At 34.0% G+C, this 25,334-nt stretch overlaps 2 protein-coding genes across 4 annotated transcripts; one reads left to right on the forward strand and one right to left on the reverse strand.

Annotated features, from left to right (window-relative positions):
* The first annotated feature begins 261 nt into the window (after positions 1-261).
* On the forward strand, positions 262-9,245 carry LOC117159403 (uncharacterized). Of its 2 annotated transcripts, none has more exons than XR_013059738.1 (8): positions 262-1,292; positions 2,799-2,911; positions 2,991-3,209; positions 4,216-4,634; positions 5,152-5,857; positions 6,941-7,175; positions 7,668-7,927; positions 8,828-9,245. XR_013059738.1 is itself a non-coding variant. In XM_033339207.2 (8 exons), the coding sequence occupies exons 1-7, from the start codon at positions 1,181-1,183 to the stop codon at positions 7,871-7,873; spliced, it is 2,010 nt and encodes a 669-aa protein (XP_033195098.1). In that variant the 5' UTR covers positions 265-1,180; the 3' UTR covers positions 7,874-7,899; positions 8,828-9,245. The 2 variants fall into 2 exon arrangements, 1 of the variants encoding a protein (XP_033195098.1); XM_033339207.2 differs by having other exon boundaries at positions 265-1,292; positions 7,668-7,899.
* Positions 9,246-10,959: 1,714 nt separating this feature from the next.
* On the reverse strand, positions 10,960-24,902 carry LOC117159400 (uncharacterized). 2 transcript variants are annotated; one of them, XM_033339199.2, is made up of 7 exons: positions 24,665-24,902; positions 15,486-17,376; positions 14,998-15,161; positions 14,670-14,835; positions 14,314-14,577; positions 13,995-14,216; positions 10,960-13,898 (listed from the first exon to the last, which is right to left on the reverse strand). In XM_033339199.2, exons 2-7 carry the CDS (start codon positions 17,187-17,189, stop codon positions 13,446-13,448), a joined length of 2,973 nt encoding a protein of 990 aa, XP_033195090.1. In that variant the 5' UTR covers positions 17,190-17,376; positions 24,665-24,902; the 3' UTR covers positions 10,960-13,445. The 2 variants fall into 2 exon arrangements, with proteins under 2 accessions (XP_033195090.1, XP_076479486.1); XM_076623371.1 differs by having other exon boundaries at positions 15,486-17,388.
* Between the last annotated feature and the right edge of the window lie 432 nt (positions 24,903-25,334).

Consider the following 25,334-nt stretch of genomic DNA (forward strand, 5'->3'; position numbering starts at 1 on the left):
TTTATTGCTTTAATGATCTTTTTCTCTACTTAAATATGTATATTTCTTAGTATGAATTCAAGACTTAATCTACAATCACGAAGTATCAAGTATACTTCTCTTAAGTAAGAAAAAAGAAAATGAGAGAGAGAGAGAGAGAGAGAGAAAGGAAGAGAAAGAGAAAAACGGAAAAAAGAAGTATTAAAAAATTGAACCGATCTCAATTCCACACCAGTGTTCATCCTTCACGTGGAAATTTTCTTTTACTAACTCTGTGTAACGTGGGACGTTTAGGGCCAGGTCGTGTTTTCTAACCTGTTTGGAGCTTTCAAAAAATCTAAACGATTTCATGGTTACTTATTAACATCTGTACTACGATATCCAATAGGTTTCGAAGTGAACTATATCTGAAAATTTGTCAAAAAAAAAAGGCGAAGTTGAAGCAAAATTATTTGGGACATGGGACAAGGATAACAAATACACGATTGTAAAATCGTTGGAGGTCTAAACGCCCCACATTGTATACGAATAATTAAAATCGTCGACTAGCAATCTCCCGTCACAACAATGCATACTAATAAAGCAGCCACCACGCCATCGACTCGAGCTCAAAATAAAATTATCGTCAGCTCATTACGAGGCATTACGAGGAATTCCCTAATTCCCACTAACAAAAGAGACTTCATCCTATCGTCAGAAATTCGTTATCTCTCAACGAACGACAGACACCAATATTCTAGCGTACTCTTCCCGCGATTCCTGAACGTCGATCAAAGGCCGAAAGATCCAGCGATTATTACGACTGGCCGCCTATAATTAAACATACCCGTGATTGGATTTGGCGGTATGGGCGACGATAAATTACGATTCCCCGGCAAATGTCACGGATCCCCGAGGATTCCCGGGGACGAGGGGAACGCGACGAGCCCGAGGACAGTGGCTTCGCAATATCATCGGGCTACCGTCTGGCTGGCCTTTTGCAAACGAGGTCGAAGGTCATGTCTTCGAGACATAATCGTGCATAGAGAGCGGAGTCAACATAGGACCGTGGATTCTCGAGCACGCGACCATTTTTACAATTACCAGCGAAATTTATTATAATTGAGAGTTAAATTGATCTTAAAGTGGTGTCGATACGCTTCCGGTTTTGGTTCCTTATTGGAAGGAAGTTGGAAGAGTGCAGAGATTATCGCAGAGGATCATGGCGACGTTCTACCTTTTGGACATCCTTGGAATTTCATTGCTGTTGCACTTGAGCTTTAGTATATTGCTACTGGTCATTTTGGTGCCTTTTATGCTACTCGTTTATCCGGGTAATTATCCTTGAAGAAGATTCATCCGATCGTGATAGACAATTCATTTTTTCACAGTGTAGGCCGAGAGAGACTCGAGCAGTACCATAATCGTATAAATTTACAGTGACTCAGTAACGCAATTATTAATACTTATTTTCTATAAAGTGTTGAAAATGTGTATTTTTTGTATCTGAGATAATTATTTCCGAAATTGTTCATTCTGAATTTTTTGTCGTTTTGTTACACTGGCAAAAGATTAAGATATTTGTAGTTGCCTTTTTTACGATAATCAGAAAAATGATACGAGCACAGGTGCTAGATGGCAGAATGTTGAACATTTCTTCTGTTGGAGAATATTTATAGACAAATCTTGTTGTTGTTGCAATAGATATTTCAATAAATAATATTCATAATTATTTACGTAATATATATGTTCGATATAAATAACATGTTTGTATATTCACAATATTCTTTCCGTTCTTCTTCTTGTTATTTCCTTCCTATTAAGTCAAATGTTATATTCTTTTTGTAATATAATCTTCTTTGGATCTATCTAGATCTTGAAAGAAAGTGTCACTTACGTAAATGATACGATAGATGAAATTTACAGGAAAATTAACGCGTTGCTGTAAACGTATGTGTTAGTGATGTTTTAGTTACGAAGATGATTCGTAACGAGCCGAAAGCTCGATGCTGCGTGCTATATCAATTTGCATTTAACGAGACGAATCACACGTTTCGTTGATACGTGTTTCCTCGAATCTATATTTCGTTAAAATTATTTCTATTACATTCCTATCTATTAACCACAATTTTCCTTGTCGCATATCGAGTTAATTACCATTATATAATGCACTTTGGATACGTGAAAAATTCGCAATGATCGATAGGAAACGACTCGTATTTTTGTCTGTTTGTTTTCGGTCACAGATATCGGTTCAACGAAATATTACAGAATTGTAAACATAAGTAGAGAAGTAATTACGCAGACAATTTGTTTCAAGTTAAGTAACGGCTGTCATGCGGATAATCGAACTTAAGATTGGTTAAAAAAACGAAGAAAAATTCTATCTTAATGGAATATTTCTTCTGAAAAACTCAATTATTTTAATGGAATGGCACATTTCATCGAAAATACTATTTGTAGAATATTTAACGAAAAATAAGAAAGTTCTTGATAATGCATCGATTATAGAATTACGTAAGATTATATAAATTTCATGTCATTGAAATTTTTATATCGAGCATAGAAACTTTTAAATTTCGTTTTATATCCACACGAATTATGTTCACGGTAGTAATAAAATTATCCAAGAATTAGTCTTACGGATAAAAATTGAAAGCAGTTATAATAAATCGAATAAGCTAGTTGGATTACACATGTATTTCGAATCATAGCGCTCTTTTGCACGAGATCGCATTTTTAAGAACCGATTGCTTATTTTTTAAATACATCGAGATGTTGTAAGAGGCGATTATCGCAATCTCATTTTCATAAGAAAAATATTTTTACTTTTTTTCAAGTGTTAAAATGGTTAAGAAAGGGTTGGATACGTTTCGTAAAATGGAAATATCCGAACGTGGTCGTGGTGGAAGAGAACAACATTCGAACAATCCTGGATCAATTTCGAAATCACGTAGGTACACAAAATTAGACGATTTAATTTCTTCAATTTCAACGTTATCAATTTACATCGCTCTGCTTCTTAAATTTAGGGGATTTGTACTTTGCTGATTCAAAGTCGCTCGATCGCAGAAGGTATTCGCGGCCACTTGGTACATCTGACTACATCCAGAAGGTTTCTTCGCGCAGGATTATCTACGAGATGGGGTCTTTACGTATGGAAGGATCTTGATTATTTCTCCGTGGATAATCACTTGTTAAATTCACCGTGTTCCTTCAGAGGTCGACCCATCACAGAGTTCAACATTCAGGTCGGTTTCATAAATCCAATCTTCTCCACTCTGTTTTACATCACGTTTGATTATTTTTAAATTTGTCTTTCATGTCTTTCACGTTTCTATACTCTTTATATTCTTTAAAAGCGTTTTTGTTTTATACTCTCCTCGTACTTTTCTATATTGTATACTCTTTGATAAAATCGGTTCTTATATTTGTCTCTATGTCCCTGTTAACTTTAAGCTTCTTTTTCAATTCTTTGACACGATCGAAAATGACAAGGAAAGAATACGATAAGCAACGTAAAAATTCAACAGTTAATTCGCGATTAAGTATATTCGCAGCTTAACGAGCATTTCAAAAATGTCGATTATCATAGTACCAAATATCGTCCATAGTACCTCGATCGTCCCCAAAATTCCATAGATTTATTATTTATTTCTAGAGATTATATATCCTTCGAATTTAATCATCAAGCGATATCAAACTATAAAAGGAACAACAGAAACGGACCTGTCACGTTTTCCCCGTGTGCTCTTCAATTGAATGGAAACCTCGAACAAGAGTCTAAAGCGCATTTAGTGAATTTTGCGAAAAACCGGTTTTTAAGTCACTTTCCATACGTAGACTGTGGATGTTAATCTGTGGCGTTTGCAGCAAATTTGAACGTCTAAAACTACACACGATACAAAATATTCAAAGCGAAATTATTTGTTATAATATTTACAAGATAAATTTGCATAAACATCCGTAGTCTATCTTTAAGTTTCAAATACTTCTTGCATCGAATGTTACATCACCTTCCGACAAAATATCTGCAACCTGTGTGCACTAAAACGATCGACGGAGACTATAGCGCCGTACTTTATTGTAATTCGACTTTAACCGAAACGTGATACAGAGTCGTATTCGATGTTGCCGTTCAATTATTACTCGTCTGCGCTTTTCACTATCAGCCCCCATTATTTACGCTCTAAACCGCACATTCGAAGGCAAACAAGTCTGTAATATAACTATTTGCAGTAGATTCATGCATTTTAGGACTATGTGAGCGATCTCACGTCGAAATTCTTTCCATTCGGACAACCACCGTGGCAGGTGCACGTAATAAACTGTCTTCTTCGTGGAGAGGAGTACCAAATCTGTCTGGTGAGGGTTCATCATCTGCTCCTTCAACAAGAACACCTAGCGTTGGCCGACTTCCTTCCATTGAGATATTCTACCGACAGTTGGGCGTGTCAGGAAGCGGACTCTCCTTTCACGAATCTTTACTCGGAGCCATCGGCACTTCCAAAACTTTATCAGAAACTCACGGAGAGCTTCAGTAATTATTGGAACGAATTTTTATACAATAACGATCCAAACGAGAGACCAGAAATCCTGAAGAAGCAGATTGGTATTTTTCAATGCTTGAAAATCGCTGTCATCGTTTTAGTCTCTTCGGTGAAAGAGATGACAAGGTACGGTACAATGTTTTTGGATTGTTCGTTGATTTTTATAGGGTTCTTTTGATTTTCGATAATTTGGATCTAATAATAAAATTATGCATTGTATCGGAGACGATGATTCGGTCGATTGACGTTATTTAATTCTCTTAATGACGTACGCTTCTTAGGTATTTAGTTCTTTCCTTTTATTCCTACTTGGAGTTAATTTTCATATTAATAAGTAACGTTTTTATGCTCTTTAAACCGAATTTTTAGAATATTTTCTTCTACGTAGCTTTTTGTACAGATGGTATTTCGAAACGTTTGCCTCTTTTTAAATAGCTATTTAAAGTCATTTTAGTATCAAGGTGAATGTATAACGTCGTTCGCTAAGAAAAATCAACCCTTTATCTTTCATAAGCATACAAAGTTTATCCGCAAGACTCTATAATATATAAAACTAAATTAAATATGTAAAAAAAACTTTTAAAGAATTTAAAAAATATCAAATTTCTCAAATTCGACGTCAATCTGCTTTATTTCATTCCAGACAGTACAGGAAAGGAGAGGGACCCAGATTTCTCGACATTTTCTCCATCTTACAGCGAGAAGCCAGTAAACGAAACGTCGGTCATACCGTCTTTCTACACGCTCTATTAAAATCTTTGAACCCTCTGCAATTCTTCTGCGATGCCATCCTATGGTGTTGGTATCTAGCAGTCGTTATAACTCTGAAAACGCCGATATTACTTATCCGAGAGTTACAAGCTTTGAAATCACGTCACAAACATTATCATTCGGATACTCTGACTTCTATGTTATGGTGCTACGTTCCTTTGATATATCAAGCCACCATAGAGGTGGTTTCCATAGCGTGGATTGCTATAAAGGCGCCGAAGACAATTTTCGAAGAATTATTTCTGAAGCATCCGCAAGCCAATCGACTTCAAATTACGTCCCCTTGCGGACGAAAAGTAGTTGCTTGGTCGGAGGAGATCAAACTCGATGTTCTACGAAAAATCTCGTCTATGACAGGAGCGACAGAGGCGGAAGTTTTGTTAGCCGCTACGGTAGATTCTCTTAAGGAATACTTTCGCCATTCTGGCGTTAGAATACCGGACGATGTGCTCGCCACTGGCAAATTTGTCGAACAGAGGGCCATATTTCTGAGGAATCACCAAGCTAGAGGCATTTTGTGTCTTGCGCTTCCTACAAAGACTCCGCTATTCGAAGATGATCTGGTGGAAATCTTACAGGTTTGCATGGTTGCAAACGTGTCTTGCATAAGTTAATTGTTAAGTTAATTATCGAAGTTGATCAAGGAAGACCTTTACGCACGGTATTACGATTACGTTTAGATCATTCGCGTCTCGAACAGTTTTCTTAGATTAAATATTTCAGTTAGTTGAAAAAGTCCTTCGAGTGCGATTATAATTGAAGTTATTTAGTTGGTGATTCGAGTTGAAGGTAATTTCTATTATCGATGAATTTTCGAAACATAAGTTTTTGGGGGGAATGACGAACGATATTATTTTAATAATTATTTTGAAATTTTACCCTAGTGAATGATAATTTGTTAATACATCTTGGTTTCAAGTATACTCTGATTTTAACTGAAAATAATAGGAAGGATAACGATAACGCAAATAACGGTTCGATAATTTTAAGGAAATTTTTAAAAATCTAATCATTTTCCCATTTTCCTAAGTATCTAATCGTAATGTATCTAACTACGTAACCTGGAATAATCTCGATTAAAATCGGCAAAGTTCTTAACATCGTAGTAGCATAACTCTCGATGAACGAATCATCGCTATTATACCAATTTTTTTAAATAGCAGAATAGGACAAAATGAACGTGAAACTCACGAGACGAAAACAAACTATGTAACAACGATACGCCCTCGCGTTTGACCCAATTTTCCCGATTTACCAATCTATTATGCTCGTTATCTTGGACAATAATACCAACGTTGGCATTCTCTTTAAATTATTATTCCGCGCTATAATGGCCCATCAGGTTTTAAGAAGAGACTTAGCAATTTCTATCGCATATTTGTTTTAACTTATCATCTGTTTACATTATTAACGCTATAACTGATCGTAAGTATCGGGACAGCTACTGATATTTAGTATAAATCGAATTCTATTCGTTGCTTTTAGTTTCTGGTAATGCAAGTTAAATAAACGTGATAAAGTAGACGTAAATAAAGCAGAGTTTTTCGATAAATATAACCTAATAGTAGGTGTCCTAATATTTATGTTCGCTATATACCTATAACCAGTAATAATTACTAATTTAATAGTAATGTAAACGATCAAGTACGTGCTTATTTCAGGTTATTCAGAAAAATGTGCGCGAGGCAAGAGCAAAGCAAAGTGCGATGTACGCCATAACGGCAGCTGAAGAGTCTTGCGGATTGATTTCCTCCTGTTTGCCGTCGTTACTGCTCAAAGTGATGTTAAATCAGTTAACGAGAAGGTATTCCCTCTCCTTGACACATGTCAACGGAGATGTGCCCGTAGAAGGCGTGGACGCGATGATGTATTGGCGACCCCCTCAAGGCAACTGCAGTAAGTTGCTCTTTTTTAACGTGTAGCGTGTTTTGTGGAAAAGTTAAGCATTTATTTCTCCCCTCTACAGCGTATAGAAACAGCTTCAGAATATATATTCTTCGTGATTTTATTTTCTTCTATGTTTATTTTACGCGAACAAGGTATCGAAGATTATTTTTAACTTCTTCCGATAACTATCTACCGTGAATCATCGACAAATCGCGGATTTTTATACACTTAGAGAAAATTTCAAGCTGTCCAGAATGCAAATAATATGCAAAAATATATAAAATATTCAAAACGTAGTAATACTATCTCGGTTTCACTTTTTCGATTATATTCATCACGAATATCCGTAGTCTAATATCGACGATCTACGTAGATGCACCGTCATTTATACTTTTTTCCTCTTCTTTTTATGGTCCACCGAATATTCTCAACGCGCATCTACTTTTAGCGGATCGTTTGTTTTCAGTGCTCATTAATAAGGGTTGTATGTCGTTTTTTTAGATATGTCGATAACCCTGCACAGGTACGGAAGCGGTGTGCGGCTAGGTGTGATGGGCGACGCGTTAATTGGTCCTGAACACGCCGTTATCACGAGGACTTTCCCGAAAAGCATGGAGAATCTCGCGAACGTAGTTGGAGTTCCTAGAATTCCCAGCAGAAACTCAACTCCGAGTCCAGTTAATCCGAGTACTTCACCGGGACATTAAAAATGTACGGAGGCTATGTAGAATAGGTGAGACTCTCGTTGATATCTGAATCAGGTACATTTTTCTCTTTTAGCAACGTTTTTAACAACATGTGTTTGAAAAGTTCGTAGAAGCTTCCTACTTTGTACGAAGTTAGCAGTATTTCGGTAATACTGAATATTTTACTTATTTTCTTTTTTAAGATCTATCGAAAGAAAGGTTCTAATCATTTTTCATAGAAATACGGCGTAAGAAATCTCGATCAACTTGATTTTCACTACTCTTAATCTTCCGTACGGTTTACTCCGTTTGGAGTGCGTTTGGATCGCGAGTATCGGATTAGATTTTGGGTATATTTCATTTTCTAGCCGCAGCGCCGAGATGCGATCGGTTAAGCCGTGATCATACAGAAAGCGGCGAAAGGAGCAGCGGCACGACTAACCCCAATTTTGCTGCTTATAGTTTATCTGTCTGTATGATCACGCTCTTACACCGATTTGTACAGTTAAGACGGACGTTCATAAGACCGAATTTTCAAAACCGTGACTCACATTTTCGACTTTAGCGACCTAAAATACCACCGAGAAGACACATTCAGATCAAAAATTTTGCAATTCGTAGACTATACTTTATCCGGAAGAAAGATACGACAAACGCAAAGACATATAGAAAAATATTTCCGTATAATAAATTTAGTATTATTATGTAACGTATAAGTATTTTTACGTGTTTTGAAGCATTTCTTATATTTGTATTTAACATTTTTTTTCCTATTTAACTAAACGTAATATTCCGAATAACTTTAATTCTGATTGGGTAATATTATGTTACCGATAATTCCGTTTCTACTTTTTATCTCTTTCATACATATTTTTTACTCTCTTTTACTTTACAATTTTGTATATTATAAAATAATTGAATTCGCTTATCACGCGTGCCTGACATTATCAGTAGTAAATATGAACGATTTTTTAGGTCACATGTTTGTCTCCTGAGAAGATAAATCCGCATTTTTTCTCGGAAATCGTGCGAAACTGCGAATTCGAAATTGAAAGTGAAATTGAACTGGATACCGGACCATTAGAGGAAGACTTGTATGTAGAATTTATTAACCCTGTCGGATAATATTTATAACTATCTACGATTGTCATATATTTAAAAGAAAAAAATTTCCAATTTTTTTTTGGAAATAGATAAGCAAGAAATAACGAAAAAGATTGCGGCGGTGATATTTGTTACTTTTTTATAAATTTGTGATGCAACGCTATTTCTGTCTCCGTCCTTTTTGATATTATCTTTTTTTTCAGCCACATTCGAATAAATAAAAATAATCTGTTTCTTTCAACATATTGTAAGTATATATATTTATACAAATATATACATTCGTATCTAATTTATACATACACTTTCAGCAATTTATATTTTGCGGCAATGCATAACGCATTATAAAGATTAAGAAATTAAATCTCCTTCTTATTACTTGTTATAGTTTTTAAGTATTATACGTTACAACTGTTACAGTTGACAGAAGATATTTCATTTTTTTAACAAGACATTTCTTTCCATGAATCACAACTTTCGTTTTAGCTTGACTTTGCATAAACAGAACAACGTTAGGGAAGTTAATTTGACAATTTGATTCCCATCTTTGTATTGAGTATTTAAAAAGTTGTCAATTTTGATGAAAATTAATTACAAAAGGGATCATTTATCAGGACCTTGTCATTTTAATTAACAAAATTATGTTATTTAACGAGAAGAGTGTCACGATTTCAAAACTGTTTAACACTACACTTAGATTACCCCAATTAATAGTAAGCAACGTAACTAAACAATATGTGATTAAAAAATAATATATATCAAGGCTAAAAAATTATTATCTAAATTTTAAAAGGAAATAAATGTTTCCATCGCTGGTTAGGTTATTAATTACTTCCTGTTTAAAAATTTCTATTTCATACCAATGTGTTTCGAAAAATTTACTTTTCCTAATTGTGCCATTTTTTCACAAACTCACGATATACATGCGAAATTGAGATCAGTTGTGATTTTCGAACTTGTATGTTCACATTTTTCTTGTTAAGAGACAAAAAGAACCGTAATTCCATTAGTTTTCGAAAATAAATTATTAAAGCTTCTGCATGAATCAAATTGTAAGTCACATGTATGCTATAGGGCGCATACTGTAGTACCTCATTGTGAGTGCACATATACAAATATTAGCGATGATACGTTATACATTGCATATGTACATACGTATACCTTATAAAAAACGTAACATATTGTACACAACGTTAAAGTCGTACGTAATTCGTAGGCAAAAATTAAAATTGAATAACTCTTTCTTGTGTTATGATACAGTACTATAGAACGATGTAATATTATTATAGTTACTTACTAATATTCTTTATTCCCTCTCTTTTTCATATCCAATGGACGTTGTCGCCCACTTTCTCCATATAACTTGCGCTTCCATCTATAGGTTTCAGTGCAAACAATGATAATTATGATAACACCGACTATCATCATCACTTTTTACTACTACTACTGAATCACTAATTAACAAATTACAAATACCATCACTAATAAAAGTAAAATAATTTAATAACAATAACATTCTATCGTTATAAACTATGTAATACACAATAGAAAAAAGTTGTACGAAGTGAAACTAATCGATGCTAAATGTAATAATTTTAAAAGGTTACATTTTTCACTGTTGCAGTCAAAATCATTCTGTTCTTTTAAAATCATATTCCCATATCATATTGTCTTTGTGATGAAAAATGTTTCACGATTAGTTAATGAATTCTGTAGAGGTGGTATTTTCTAACAATAACACAGTATCACTTTGTGGGGTTGGTGAAAATTTAAGACGTTGCTTTCATCGATACTCTGTGCCACAAGATGCACGTGTGCAACTTGAGAGAAGGATACCCAACCGTGCGAAATTCAACCTAACTGGGCGCGTATAATCGAAGGAAGATCCGTTGCTATGAGGACAGTAAGATAATAAACTGTATTTCGATCTCTACCCCTATTTGTTCCAAACACGCGCTACAACAAATACACAATAGTGGAAACTGAAAACTTTGTTAGACTCCGTGTCGACTTCGAAAAGATGTATGTGTAATTTATTGTATAAGATAATGTACAATTTTTACGCAATTTCAAATCTACTTTCAAGAAACTCCTGGTAAAATTTACATTTGTTATCACACTTGACACTGTTACGCTATGTAGTATTAAATATAACATTGTTGCAAACAGCATCAAAACTCTCATTGATTATCGAGTATAAAATGTGATAGCGGGATAATATGGACAACCAATTGACTTATATCTTTAGAAGTGAAATATTTGATTTTATCTTGTACCTTTGCGTGTCGTGTTTTAGTGAAGCATGTGTACGCGAAGCAAGGCGCTACTAGCGTTCCAATGCATACTAGAGAACAGTAGCAGAAACTAGCACTTTACGACTCTCAGTTCAATCCGAGGGAAAGCTTTGACAATTTATTTTGTAAGGACGATATACTTAAAGCGCATTCTTCTTTTTACATTTTTTTTCTCAAGAGACACAGGATAAATGACATAGAAATCCGGAAATGAAGTTAACACGTCGTTAAGAAATTGTAGAGAAAGAACTGTATCCATTTTTATACGCTCTACGAGTATGACATAATTATTTATAAGCACGATCTTTTCTAAGAACGAGACTTTTTAATAACATTCATTATAATGTAATGGAAACAATTAATTGTTGATATTTTTGTTAAACTTCTAACAACAGGGTGCTTATTTAAGCAAAAATATAAGTATGTACATATTGAAACAGCAGATTTAAGTAAAGTTGCAGTCATTATAGCTACGTATCCTTACGTCTCTACCATGATATCGATTGATTAAATATTTCTAAAAGCTATACAGAAATTTCTAAAAATCGAATAAGTTTATTGGATTTATTTTTTTTATTTTTTAATTGAAATATGTCATTACGGTGTATAATATGGTAACATTGCGCTTCAAAAATCTTCGTTAATATAGTTAAATGCCGAATACTTATTAACTAGAGAATACATTTGCTAATTTCACAATTTTTCTAACCTTTACCTGACAATGGTTGCGATCACAGTTGGGACGTTTCGTTACAACGATGCGAAAAATTATTGTACATCGTTTTAATTAGCATGGCAGACTTGATTTCTCAATTTGTTATCTATATTGGACGTTATAAGGCAGAAGTTTAGAAGTATATCAATCTGGTGGTATTCACAGCAAATTTGAAGAAAATCCAATCAGCATGTTCTTTAGATATCACTCATACTGTTATACCCTATCATGCGCTCGAACCATGTCCTTGAAGGGAAGAGGGTGAACGCTTTCTAGACGAACGCGAGGCCTCGAGATGATTAGGCCACGAACAATACTCTAGATGATCTTCCAGGCAATCGATCAGACCATAATATGTCGCTAATGTACTAACGACGCCTCGGAAGTAACCTGATTTATGACACGCACGGCCATTGAGAACACGATAGACATAGAAAATAGAAAAGATTGTTAGAATTGTTGAAAAAAATCGTTATAAATGCTAAAGTCTCTACTAAAAAATAGCCTCTTGTGTCCGAAAGCAGGCGTCATAAAATTACCTACGAAAGACCTCACGTTTTTGTTCCTTCGGACGGAACACGCAAGATTTTTTTGTCGTTAACGCCTTTATAAGTATATAAATTCAGTTAAGTTTGCCACTTCCTTGTTCAGAAATATTCAAATTGAATTACCAGATAGTATATATTTGTATGTTAGTTCATATTTTTCTAGTAATACACGTATATAGAAATTTTGTAAATATTTATCAAAGCAAGTTTCTTCTAATTACGAGCACCTTTTTTAGAAACATCCTTTTTTTTTATTGTTTTATTTGTTTTTAAGAAAGAATTTTGTTTGTAAGAAATTTGTTTTTAAGAAAAGTAAATAATATGTATTTTATAGCTTTGTACTGTTGGAACAACAGCGAATAATATATACCAATTGCATATCGATACATTTACGCAAGCGACACGCATCGCACATATTAATCGAACGATAAATTGCAATTTAAAAGATAAGGATGCATTTGTATTTCAATTGAATAAATCAAACTGTAGTAAATCCACAAAATAATTAAATAGTGAAATACGATGTTCAATTACGTTTGCCGCATGATAAAAAAATCTTACGATACATTCATTGTTTCTTTGTACCTTTGCTAATTCTTCGTATATTATGATCTCTTCAGTGAATTTCAAATACAATTAACTATATTTCACTGCAATTTAAATAACTTTAAGTTATTAACATATGTACATTTTACGGTTTATTTTATCAATATTACGGATCGATAAGTATTATTATTATCACCGTATATAAAGTACATCCATTTAATAAAAAGAAATCTGACGATAAAATCATTATAGAGTAAAGAAAAATTAATGCAACAATTAATATTTTCCTTCTCTCGACGATTAAAATAACAGTAAATTATCAATTAACAATTCCATCGCTTGTCTTTGTCGAAAGTCGATTCGAAGAGTCGAGTCGATTAATAATAAATTCAAGCTATACTATCTCTGTCACGCTCCATTTCGATGGGTCCTTTGCCCCAAATCTTCCGATTTTTTGTGTACGGAATGAGGCCTACCAAAAACCCAGAAATAACAATCCATCCACCAGCCAAACAAAAGGACAAGTCCCACGAATCCGTTACGTCAAATATCCAACCAGCCAGTGGTGGACCAAGAAGATTTCCTATACCTTGACAAAGTAAACTAAGGCCGTAGGCAGTGGTGAATCTCTCTAAAGGTATCAACTCTACCAATATAACAGGAGTAAAACTAAAGCTACTCGCAAAAAAGAGACCGAACGCTGCCGAGGTGACCATCAGCAGATTATAATAAGGAGTTAACGTTGACATTAAAATCGTTGCCACACCGCAAGCAACCAGACACCAAGTGTAGGTTTTACTAACATTCATCCAAGGTTGATCTCCTGCCCATCCAAGACCAATCTGAAAACAATATAAAGTAACTACATTGTAAAATAGTTAATAAAATAGTTGCATCGATATCTCTGTAAAATAATTTGCAGATAAAACGAATCATACCATTCCAATCGTATTAGTAATGCCGATAATACTAAGGAGATTCGCAGCATCAGACTCGATGTAACTGTTTCTGGTAAGATGCTCGGCAAGATAAAAGTAAGGCACAATGAACCAAGTGAACAGCAAGATCGTTGACAGTGAGAGGAATAAAAAGTGCAGTTCCAGGAACATTGAAAAGTCCATCATACCCTTCAGTAAGTCTACTAATTCGCTGTACCATTTCTGGAAATAAAAGATTAGAATAGGTGTTATATTACAGGCTATAACGATAGTAAAACTAATTATTATTATTATTTATTTATTTCGATTTTTATCTTACCTCTTCGTTTTCTTTGGCTAATGTAGTCATACTATTCCTATAAATATCAGGGCAACTACTGGCTCTTAATCTGTATTTGTGCAAATTAAGAGCAGCACCACGATACATGACCGAGTTCCTGTGAACTCTAATATCTTTAAAATGGTGAGTATTGGTATTAAATTGTCTTCTTAACCACGGGAGAGAATCCGTTCTGACGACTCCACAACTAAGGTCCGCTATGCGTTGTTTAGAAATCGATTTTGATTTTCGTCCTTCGCTCATCTAAAATATTATATAATAATGTAAAAAGAAATAAAATTTGTCGTTGCTTTTTGTTTTCACTATATCAGACGGAAATAAATGGTTTTACTTACTGTATATTCAAGTTCTTTGACCAAGAGAGGATTGGCTTCTTCTGATTCTTTTTTAGATATCCTTTTCGTTATGTGATTCTTTATAGTGTTGCATGCAGCCCCTGAGTGAACATTATTCGTTGCATGCGAATTGTCATGTTTTGATTCGTCAGGTGCTTGTTTGATCCTTTCAATTAAAACGAATAATATTACTATAATTCATTATTAATCTTTTGTTATATTTCTTACTCGTGACGATATCGGAAGACATTAAATATGACAGAGGGACGAAAAAAAGAAAAGAAAAAATGAAATAAAAATAGCGGTACATATCGATCAAATTTGAAACCTCATAGACATTGTGACGCGACTCTTATTGCCGACTTCTCCAGTGGAATCTTGTAGCATTTTATCCGAATAACTTCTACATGATAGAAGGTTGGGATAGTTCTCCAAAATGACCTTATACAGTCTCGGGTTACTGGAAAGCGATTCTAATACTTCTACGGGCACCTGCAATACACGAAAGTACAAATTTTCTTTCCAATTAATTTTTTGATCTTTGTGTTTTTATCTATACGAAGCACAACTCTATCTTCTAATCATATTTATTAAAAATTCCTAATGTACTATGTATCAATTTATATTTATTTATCAAATTACCAATATAAAAAATAAAAATTCATTTCTACTGCTTCATTGTCAGTGGTATTTCATTTGAATATTAGAAAAAGAATATTAAAAAACAAAGAATTTCATTATTATTCATCGCGGAATCCCTCGGAGAGCAATTGCAGGATTCTTTTCATTCCGTATTTATTCAGGTCAGCTTCTCACCTTTTCATTGTGCTTCACGAAAGTAGGTAGGTTAACCACGCTTCTAAATCTAATATCCCCGTTCGCCGTCTGTGGACCGTCCGTGGTGGCGCTGAGAATCTGTAACAAATACTCCGGCGTATGTCCGCTCTTCAGCATTCTTCTCAATTCCTCGACCCCAGGAAACTCGTCTGCAGGGCTGATACTGGATCTATCGCATTCGGACTTGGTCGTCGATTTTTTCGGGGTTGCACCGTTCTGTTTTTCCTGTTCCAAGATCCACCATTCAGGATCGCGCATTACCGTACCACAAACGATCATGTTGAAGAAGGTGCCTGCTAGCAGCAAGCAAGTGCCTCTCCAGCCATATTCCTCGATGAAATACGTGGTCATGGGTGCGTACAAAAAGGTACCGATCCCTGTGCCACAGGCGCCCAATCCTACAGCTAGGGTTCGCTTCTTATCGAACCAATACGCGATGCTCACGACCGCAGTGACGTAACACAAACCCAAACCCAGACCAGCGATGACTCCAAAAGTCAAATACATTACCTCGATGGAATTGCTAAAGGAGCTCAACACGAAGCCTATTCCTGAGATCAGGCCACCTACGATGGTCATACTCCTACATCCGTAACGATCTACTAAGGCCGACATTATAGGACCGGACAAAAGTGGTACAGCCATAAAAAGAGAACCTATCCAGGCTGTTTTCGATTTAGACGCACCGAATTCTTTAAGGAATTCGATGTACAAAAGGCCGAAACTGAAGGACACTCCATCGGCTATCATGGAGATGACCAAAGAAGCCAATACGACTACCCAACCCCATCCACCATCTGGCACTTTAGGTTTCCTTTTTCCCTTGTTGGCTAATTCGTCGTCTAAAGTGCTATCGGAATCGATAGAATCCCTCGTGTCGTCTCTGTAGCCAGGATTAGGGGTGATTATTGGCTTTGCCTCCAAATATCTCCAATTGTTGGATCCGTCGTTTTTTTGAAATGGGGGCAACTCGTTGGCTAACGGGGTTGTTATTATTAACTTGATTTTATTGACAGGTGTAGGGTCTATCGTAAGATTCGGCGAGGCCAGGGAACTATTGTCAACAGGAGTAGGTGGTGCTCTGTCCTCCGTGCAATCTGTTCCAGGACTCAGTAGATCGATCTTGTCCTCTATATCGTCGGTCAAACTTAGATCCTTGCTTTTGCCAATTTCCAGAGATGTCGTTAAGAAAGTGTCCTTATCGGGTGACAATGATTCCACGCTTCGATCGATGGTATGAGCTGGTGTAGACAGAAGAAGTCTTTCGTCCGCCAAACTACTGAGGTCTTCGGTGTTCCCAGAATCTGGATCGATCTCTGAATATTTCGTAGACGAGGCGACGCTTTGGGAACGAGACAAATCGATCGTATCGTGCGTTTCTGGATCTGGCGTGCCACACGGTGTGCTTGGAAATACCGTTGGACTGCCATTTTGCCAGCCAACGATGGGCGCCTTTCTCGGCAGACGATAATTCGAATTTGTTTGATCTCTCTGATAGCTGTTCGATCGTGGATAATAATTTGGATCTCTCGCGGTTAGTCCGTCTCTTTTGATCAAGTTCGTCGAGCCGTTGTTGCGAATATCGTTATTGTTGTTCCAATTGCAGGCAGATTTGTGGGGTACCTGTTGCACGTTCAGTTGATTTGTTGGTTTTAATAGCAGGTTCTCGTTACGATCGGTCATCGTTGTTATTCTAAATGTAGGTGCTGGCCGAGTGGATCCAACGTCGGGGCCAGCCCTTCAGCCTCTGGATCTCGCTCGGGAAAGATCGTTCACGCCCCTCACCTACCATAAGGACTTTCCGGTCGATCTTGGAAAAGTCACTAAACGTCGGTCGCCTCAGCATGCACGCTCCGTCTTCTTGCTTCTCCTGTGGAAAGATCTGCTTTCAATAATATAGGAAAAGTATACTGCTTTATAATTATAAATTATGATATTCTTGGTTATGCTATCGGATAATTATTACAAATTTTAATCAGTATAGTTAAATAATGTTTGTACAAATCGTTCATCGTTCTATGACGAAATACTTGAAAGTTTCTCTTTCAAATAAAATCTTGGAATATTTGTTCTAAATTAATTAATAAACAAATGATCGTATTTTAATGTTCAATTATTATAAAGCATAAAAGACTATATTTTGTTATTTCCAAAAAGATACAAGCCGTTTACATGTAAATTATAGGCGTATCTTATTTTACGTACGTACTGATCTTAAAATTAGATCTACGTAGCAACTTGTAAGTTTTTTAAAAGCTGCCAAAATACAAAACTTTGTTTATTCTGTTAAAAAGTATTATATTCTTTGTATGATGAAATATAGGTAACAATTACGTCAGAATTCTAAACACACCGTAGTGAATAAAATATGCTAAGATATAAGACGAGCGTTAAAAGGAAACGTCAAAGTGTAAAATCATAAAATAAATCAAACGTGCCTCGTTAACGTGTACTAAGAGAGCACAGGAGTAAAAAAAGTGGCATAAAACAAGGAAGTTCTAATAAAAACGGGGAAAAAATAAAAGTGAAGTAATTAGCAACGATGATAAAAAAGTAAGAGCTGTTTACTCACCATTGAGGTAATGTAAGATGATATATAGGCGTGCATGCGTGTCTCGGTACAGGAATGTGCATACGACACTGAACGGTGTGAGCAAGTATAAAGAAATCGATAGAAAAAGAGATGGACCATATTTGCGATCAACCATTAAGTGATTAAGTGATTAAGTTAACTAATTATATATGCTAAAACAAGCAAAGCGTGCGTGTTCAATTAGAGAATTCAAAGAAGCTGGGAAAAGAAAATAATTAGTGGTCAGTGTGAAAGCAGAAAAAATAAATTTCTGAAACAAGATAAAAGGAATTAGAAAAATAATTATTAAATATCTTTCAGCGAAGTATTACATCTACTACATGCATGATTCCACATATATATTAATGTTACCTTAAACCGCAATGTTAATAAAAATAAGAAGTATATCTAAAAAAACACACATTTTATGTAAGATCAATACTTAAATATCATTAACTATCGATGGCAAAAATTGTTAATACACGTAAATTAAATTTTTCCATTATACATTCTGCCTAATTAAATTACTTCTTCGCTTTTAACACGCAAATATAAATGGAACAGTCTCAGTCTATATCAACGACTCATCACTTCTATATACACTTTCCTATTCTATTCCATTTTCCATATCCCACGGTTTAAATGTATTCTCCGATTAAGAAGAATATTTGTGCCCCGTAATCGCAAGTTTGTTCTCTTGCGCTCTTATCTCATTCCTCTAAAGAAACAATGGGGAAACGACGTATGTACGATTAGAGGGCATTCATGCGAGGCGTCCTCTATTATTTAATCGCTTTTCTTTCTTGGAAATAAAATATCTTTTTCAAATGCCGTGTGCTCATATATCAAATCATTAAATAGCGACATTCATCGGTGTCTTATCGTTAGAACTATAAACCCACTTAAGCCCATACACACTGCTTTCTCGGTTGCTTTTAAGATTCCATACAATAAAAAAAAAAGACGATGGCTTGTAAGATAAGTAACAGATATTTCACTGCCAATATTAATTATTATTGCAATTTCATTAAAGAAAGAAAAGGAGGAAGAAGGATAGTTTCAACGTACAGGGTGATTCTAAAGTCTCAGTACAATTAAAAAAGACACGATTGCCTATGTAGAAATAAGTTAAAAATATAGAATACGATACTTTCATATGTCGTAAAAGACGATTTTAGAAATTTGTCATTTTTATCTTATATTTTCGACTTATTTTTATAGGAGAAATCATGTGTCCTTTCCGACTGCACCATAATTTCGGAATCATCCTGTATACTAACACTGCTATATATATATATTATTGTACATACAATATAACGCTATACATAGCGCATTATCTAAATATATTAAATACTAGTACGTTACATATTATTTATTATATTGATTGTACATTATATAACACACCATGTACATTTTGTTGATACAGCCCTGGCTGTATTTATGTCCTCATATATCCATATTTCTATCCTGCTTTATACTGACTCTTGAAACGTAATTACTTTGATCACTGATCAATTTTACGATCTTGCTAAATCATGATCCTACAATACGATTCATACGCTTAATTTGACTAACACGTAGGAGCATTATCCTAAAACGCTCTATCAATTATCACCTATATAAATACGAGAAGGTTGACTTTAGTGCTAAGTACATGTCCGGAGCCTAATAAGGTCTCAGTAATGAATCATCTGTTTAAGCAGGTTTAACCTTAACTTTGGCAGGCTTCAACTATACGTAATTCATTTTTCGACAAAAATGCGGCAAAAGTGCGGAGAAAACCGAGACGCCCTCTGTCAGAAAGCTAAAGTAATATATCCGGTAGATGGACACGATCCAATAATAACACGCAGTTTCGTAACTATCGATTCGAAAAATAACTTTCAGAAATTATATTCTTTGTTTCCTCAAGTTTAAACATTTCTTTTATAATAATAATTGTAACGATAAATTATATTACAATTTATATTATTAATTATAAAAATAATAATTATTATTATTATTTGCTAGACTATTATTACTATGCATTATTACGCATTTGTGGGAAATTCAGAGATACTGGTATAGTACTCGTTGTGATATTTGGTTGGAAAAACATATTTCACCCAGCATTGTATTGCTTTATATTTATAAAAATATAAATTTGCGCTAACATTCGCGGTTTCGTGGTATTTATATCTAATTATTTATGCAAAGGATTTTTCTAGTTGAGTTATACATTCCCTTTTGGCTTTTGGCAAATTCTGATAGGATTATTCGAAGAGAATTATGTCACTGGGTTAGTAGGTAAAGCTAGTAGTACTAGCAAGTTCTTATAATCGAGAAGCGACCATCGAACGTGAACTCAAGCACATGATTTATAGGTTTACGAAAGAATCGATACGATTCCAGGTTATTTTAGATACATTTACCCTTTTCGTTCTTCCCACTATAGTACTTTCCATTAACGTATGAACCTTGAAGTTCTAATGCAAACTCAATAAATTCTTTCTATTTGTAACACTTTTATTTCAACTATAACTATAACAGATATATTTTATATTACCGTGACTTAATTTAAACTTCATTTCGGTATTAAAGTATACGATGGTTGATGCGAGAAATCGTGCGTACTAACAAAGATCTTTTTTCATATCTTTAGCAAACTTTTAAGATTATGTTTATTTGTAGAAAAACATAATTAGGTCGAATATGATCCAAGGGATCTGATAGAGTTAAACGAACTAGCATAAACCCATTCTAAATTATTATAATTACTCCTATAAACTAACGATATCAGTCGAGGGTTAACATTGATAATTACGAAATAATTAAATAAAAATAATTAATTAAATTTTGGAAATTCTTGTCTGCTCGATATCGAGGACCTCTTTGCCCTCCGGTGATTTATTACACGCACGATATGGTTTATCTTATTTCCAAAAGCCAGAAACACCCAGAAACAGTCACAACCATATAACAACAGGAATAAAGTAGTATCTGATGACACAGATCAGTCCTGTACATGTAATCTCTCAAGTAATTCTACTTGAACTCTATATTTCATTCAACAAAGCGACGAGCGATGGCAAATATTTAAAGAGATAATAAGATCTTTCGAAACTGCAAAGAACGAGACCTATCGACATCGAAAAATATCTTCTTTGTAATCACAAGAAGTTTCTGTTAATATTTTAACATGGAAACGTAAAAAACGTATAAAAAATTTTTCTCGGTATCGTTGTTAGGTTCTTCTAATTTATTAATTTTTTTTGTTTAAATAGTATAGAATTTCATGCAAAGTTTCAGACGATCGATTGTTCTTTTGACTCCGCGCGAACCTTCACCTGCAAGGTGTGGCCGCAGCTTTAAGGTTATCTTATCAGAAAGGAAATCCAAGACTGATATTATTAGATAGCACGCGATGGTCCTTAATCGCCCCTGTACTTGTTCATAATTGCTACTGGACTGTTTTCGTATACTTGCAACATAAAATTAGGGCAAATGTAAGGTATTGCTTCTTGCATTTCCTCGTTACTTTGTTCTGAAAAATGTGAATAAAAGATAAGAAAAATAAATCGTTAGATATTCTAAATATCAGAAACCCTTAAATATCTATGGAAATGTAAAAATGATATTTATACATTTTTAGAAGGTAACAAACTTTTTGATCTTTTTCCCTTGAAGAAAGAAATATTTGATTTCCTATTCCCTCGGAATAATATCGTTACTTCTTTTCATGCATATTTATCACGCAAGATGTTCAAATAGATCGGAAAATACTAAAAGTAAAATAGTATCGCTAAAAACAAAAATCTTTACGGATGCAATACGTATTGGATATTATATTGTTTAGCTCAAGGAGTAACTCAACTTTCCTCTGGCATTAAGAAGATTAGGTCACGAGTATATACGTATATGTATATATATGTATTTTTGCAGGAATATGAGTACGCACAGGATGATTCAGGAGCGCCAAAGGTGGGTGATCGGGGGGTGTCACCATGACAACCGCCATGGTCGATTCCAACGTCTACCATCCGTCAGAAGAAAATAAACAAGCGGGATCATGCACTGTTGCGATTCATTTGCCAATTAAAATCAATAGCGTTGAATATCGATGATAATTCATGAATTCTCGTGCACGCGAAGCCTGATCAATTTGCTCGATTTTTAGTTATCCACGTTATATTAGATCGTTAATCGCTGAACGAGTAAACTCTAAGATACAACATTATCGTTCCATAAATATCATAATGTTAATATTTACGTTATTAATCTGTTATTGTCATACTCGTGTTGCAACACTTCCTAAGTATTGCTTTTTGTTATTGGTGAATAAACATAGTCAACTGAAAAAGTTGGCGTTTTACGTAAAGTGTTTGATATCGATTTGAAGATTACCCATCACAGATTTTGATATTTGATGCTTTGAATATTAAGATCACGTTAATCATAGGATAAAATTTCATTGTAATATATCTTTTCTTATTGCGAAAATGATACAATAAGGAGAGAGGGAGAGTTAAAGTTACAATTAACTTTTTCGTATGTTGTTAGTTTAATATTGTTTTATTATTGATATTAAATAAGAAATAGATATCTATTGTTTATGGTGATTGTAATGATACTGAAACTTTATTATTATAAATAATATTAAAATGAAACTCGTAGAAAACAAAATTTATAGAACACCTCTAATAAATCGTTAGAATTAAATTCGTAATCAATAATTGCATAATACATTTGCACACATTTTTTCACAAATAAAAAGCAATTATCAATGTAAAAGGAGTTTAATATCATTTGCATAAATATATATTAAACGACATAAAAATACATTAGAGTTTTGTTATATATTTGTGAAGCGATTGGTCATTAGATTTCACGAGGGAAAAAAAAGTTAAGATATTGAAACGAGGAAGATTTACCGAGGTGAATAATTATTTATAAGAGTTCTACGTCATATGTATTATTCAGATATGCAGATCAGTACCATTCCGGTTTAATTATCTCGAATGCATTGGTGAAAGCAACATTAAGCTATCGCGCGCAGCACGCGAATGTCAATGTCTGTTATTGTTGGTAGGTTACTTTTATGACGTAATTTTAGCTTAACATGCAGATTGGTAGAAACATAAACGCTTACATAATTATATGACACCCCAGGGTCCAGATTTTCACTTGTAAACCTGCCAAAAGGACATTGACCTTAGACTTACACATGGTTCTCACTTTGCTAATTCTTTTTCTAAATCTTTCAAATTCGTACATAATAAAATACCTACATACTAAATTAATTAACCTACTGTCGACGAAAACAATATTTGGAATGTTGATCGATGGTTGTAAATAACCTAAAGTATACACGTCTCTGGAAGTTATAGATTTTCGGTACATACGTATATATAACATAACCTGTTCGCATTAAGCTCATAATACGACTTTCAGGCTAGTATATATGTACTTGCGATGTAAACATAATATAGATCACATTTTCAACACTTACTGAGAAATATAATTTTGTTTTCATGGAACAAGCGAATATTTAGCGTTATGAAATCGATATTATCGTATAATAGTTAAAAGTAACGTGACATTTTACCTGATATAAGGAAAATGTAGGTCAAAGAAATGAAATTCTAACCAGTAGCTCAAGCTAAGAATAAGAAAAATGATATGTAATGCTAAGCAAAGTTTATTTTCTCCTTATCTAAATATTTTCTGACAGAAAAATTCGCCTCTTATCGAAAACAAAAATAAAGAACAATGCCCCTACTGATAACATAAAGAAATTAAATATCCGATCATTCAATTTACAAATGCCTGTCAATTAAGTTTGACATATCAAAGGAATGCTTTTGTTAAAGAGGGCGTATTTTAATGTAATAAATATTATTTTTTATTTTTATTATAATTATGGTATTGCTTTCAGAAAGCATTTCAAATGACTTTTAATAAAAGTTTTACATGCTAATAATAATTTTAAGAAGTAAAATACAGCTATATTATACGAGAAATAAAATTTTTTAATTAAATGTGATAGATTCTTTTATCTTAAGCCAATGGTAATTCAAAAATTTTCGCCAACTATAAAAATTCACGAAACATTTAACACATCGATTTTAGCAAAATCAAAAAGTCCTTCGATTTTATCGTCTTTACGACTTGTTTCGTTCTTATTAGAAATCTTAATTCGATTATATATTAACAAAAAAATATTACAAATTTTGCAAACGTGATAGTAGAAAAAATTATGGATTCGATAATATTGGTATTTATAATATTGATATTTTTTCACTAATATTGATTGATATAGAGCATTCGGATTTCAATTTTTGCCTTCTCGAAACTACATATCCTTAAAGATGTGTTCTCATGCATATTTCATGTAAATCAACAAACAATGATTAAATGAACAAATAAAAATTAAACAAACATTATGACGTCTGTGTGCTTTTATAGAATGAAAAGAAAATTGTTTTGTAGTTTTGTTACTTTGTTTTTCGTCCATACATTTGCTACTTTGATATTAATAATATACAAAGGTATCTAACAAAAGAAATTCGTGCATGTATGTATAACAATTTTCCAACTGTCAACTCACCCACGAGGAGTCTTCCTAGTTTTTCGGTGTTTTCGCTTCTTCTGAAAACGAGCTGTCAGAAAATCGTCGAATTCACTAGAAGATTTACTGGTTAAAGATCCACCCGTATAATTTTTCTCGCTCGATACTCGATACGTTCTATCGCGCTCTGATGTCACAAAATGCGAATCTTTTCTTTATTGCATGTGCATAACCACTTCGAGTGAACGCGCCCTGAGTACTGAAACAGAGGTGAACGCTGCTGCGCGTTCGCCCGTCATTGAAACTATTCCGAGTACACCTGTGACTAAAAGAGGGCGCAAGTCAGTTCTTTAACCACTTGCGCGTAATATCGCAATCCACCTATTAAATTTAAAATAATAACGATAACGTCATCTGTAGTAAAGTACGTTAGAACTATCTATGAATCCATACGATTATAGGGAATCCAGTATAATAAAATGCAGATTTGCACATAAAGTCTATGAAATCAGAATGTATTCAATTAATATCAATATAACTTAATTTATACAAAATTTACAAAATGTATGCAACTCGATATATTTTTAATATTTTTGAATTAGTTTCGAATGAACAACATTTGGATGGTAAGTTATTGATTACAATCATTTGTTATTAAACGATTTAATTTAATAATTATACGTGGATTGTGGCTTCATGAGATATATTA

Source organism: Bombus vancouverensis, chromosome 1, assembly GCF_051014615.1.
Source record: "Bombus vancouverensis nearcticus chromosome 1, iyBomVanc1_principal, whole genome shotgun sequence".
In the NCBI taxonomy this organism is placed as follows: domain Eukaryota; kingdom Metazoa; phylum Arthropoda; class Insecta; order Hymenoptera; family Apidae; genus Bombus; species Bombus vancouverensis.

Coding starts and splice junctions, on each gene's coding strand:
- LOC117159400 (XM_033339199.2), bottom strand. CDS start 17,189: ATGACCGATCGTAACGAGAACCTGCTATTAAAACCAACAAATCAACTG. Junction 14,836..14,997: donor CGCGTCACAATGTCTATGAG/GTTTCAAATTTG, acceptor TTTAATTGAAAG/GATCAAACAAGCACCTGACG. Junction 13,899..13,994: donor TTACTAATACGATTGGAATG/GTATGATTCGTT, acceptor TATTGTTTTCAG/ATTGGTCTTGGATGGGCAGG.
- LOC117159403 (XM_033339207.2), top strand. CDS start 1,181: ATGGCGACGTTCTACCTTTTGGACATCCTTGGAATTTCATTGCTGTTG. Junction 3,210..4,215: donor TCACAGAGTTCAACATTCAG/GTCGGTTTCATA, acceptor CATGCATTTTAG/GACTATGTGAGCGATCTCAC. Junction 5,858..6,940: donor ATCTGGTGGAAATCTTACAG/GTTTGCATGGTT, acceptor TGCTTATTTCAG/GTTATTCAGAAAAATGTGCG.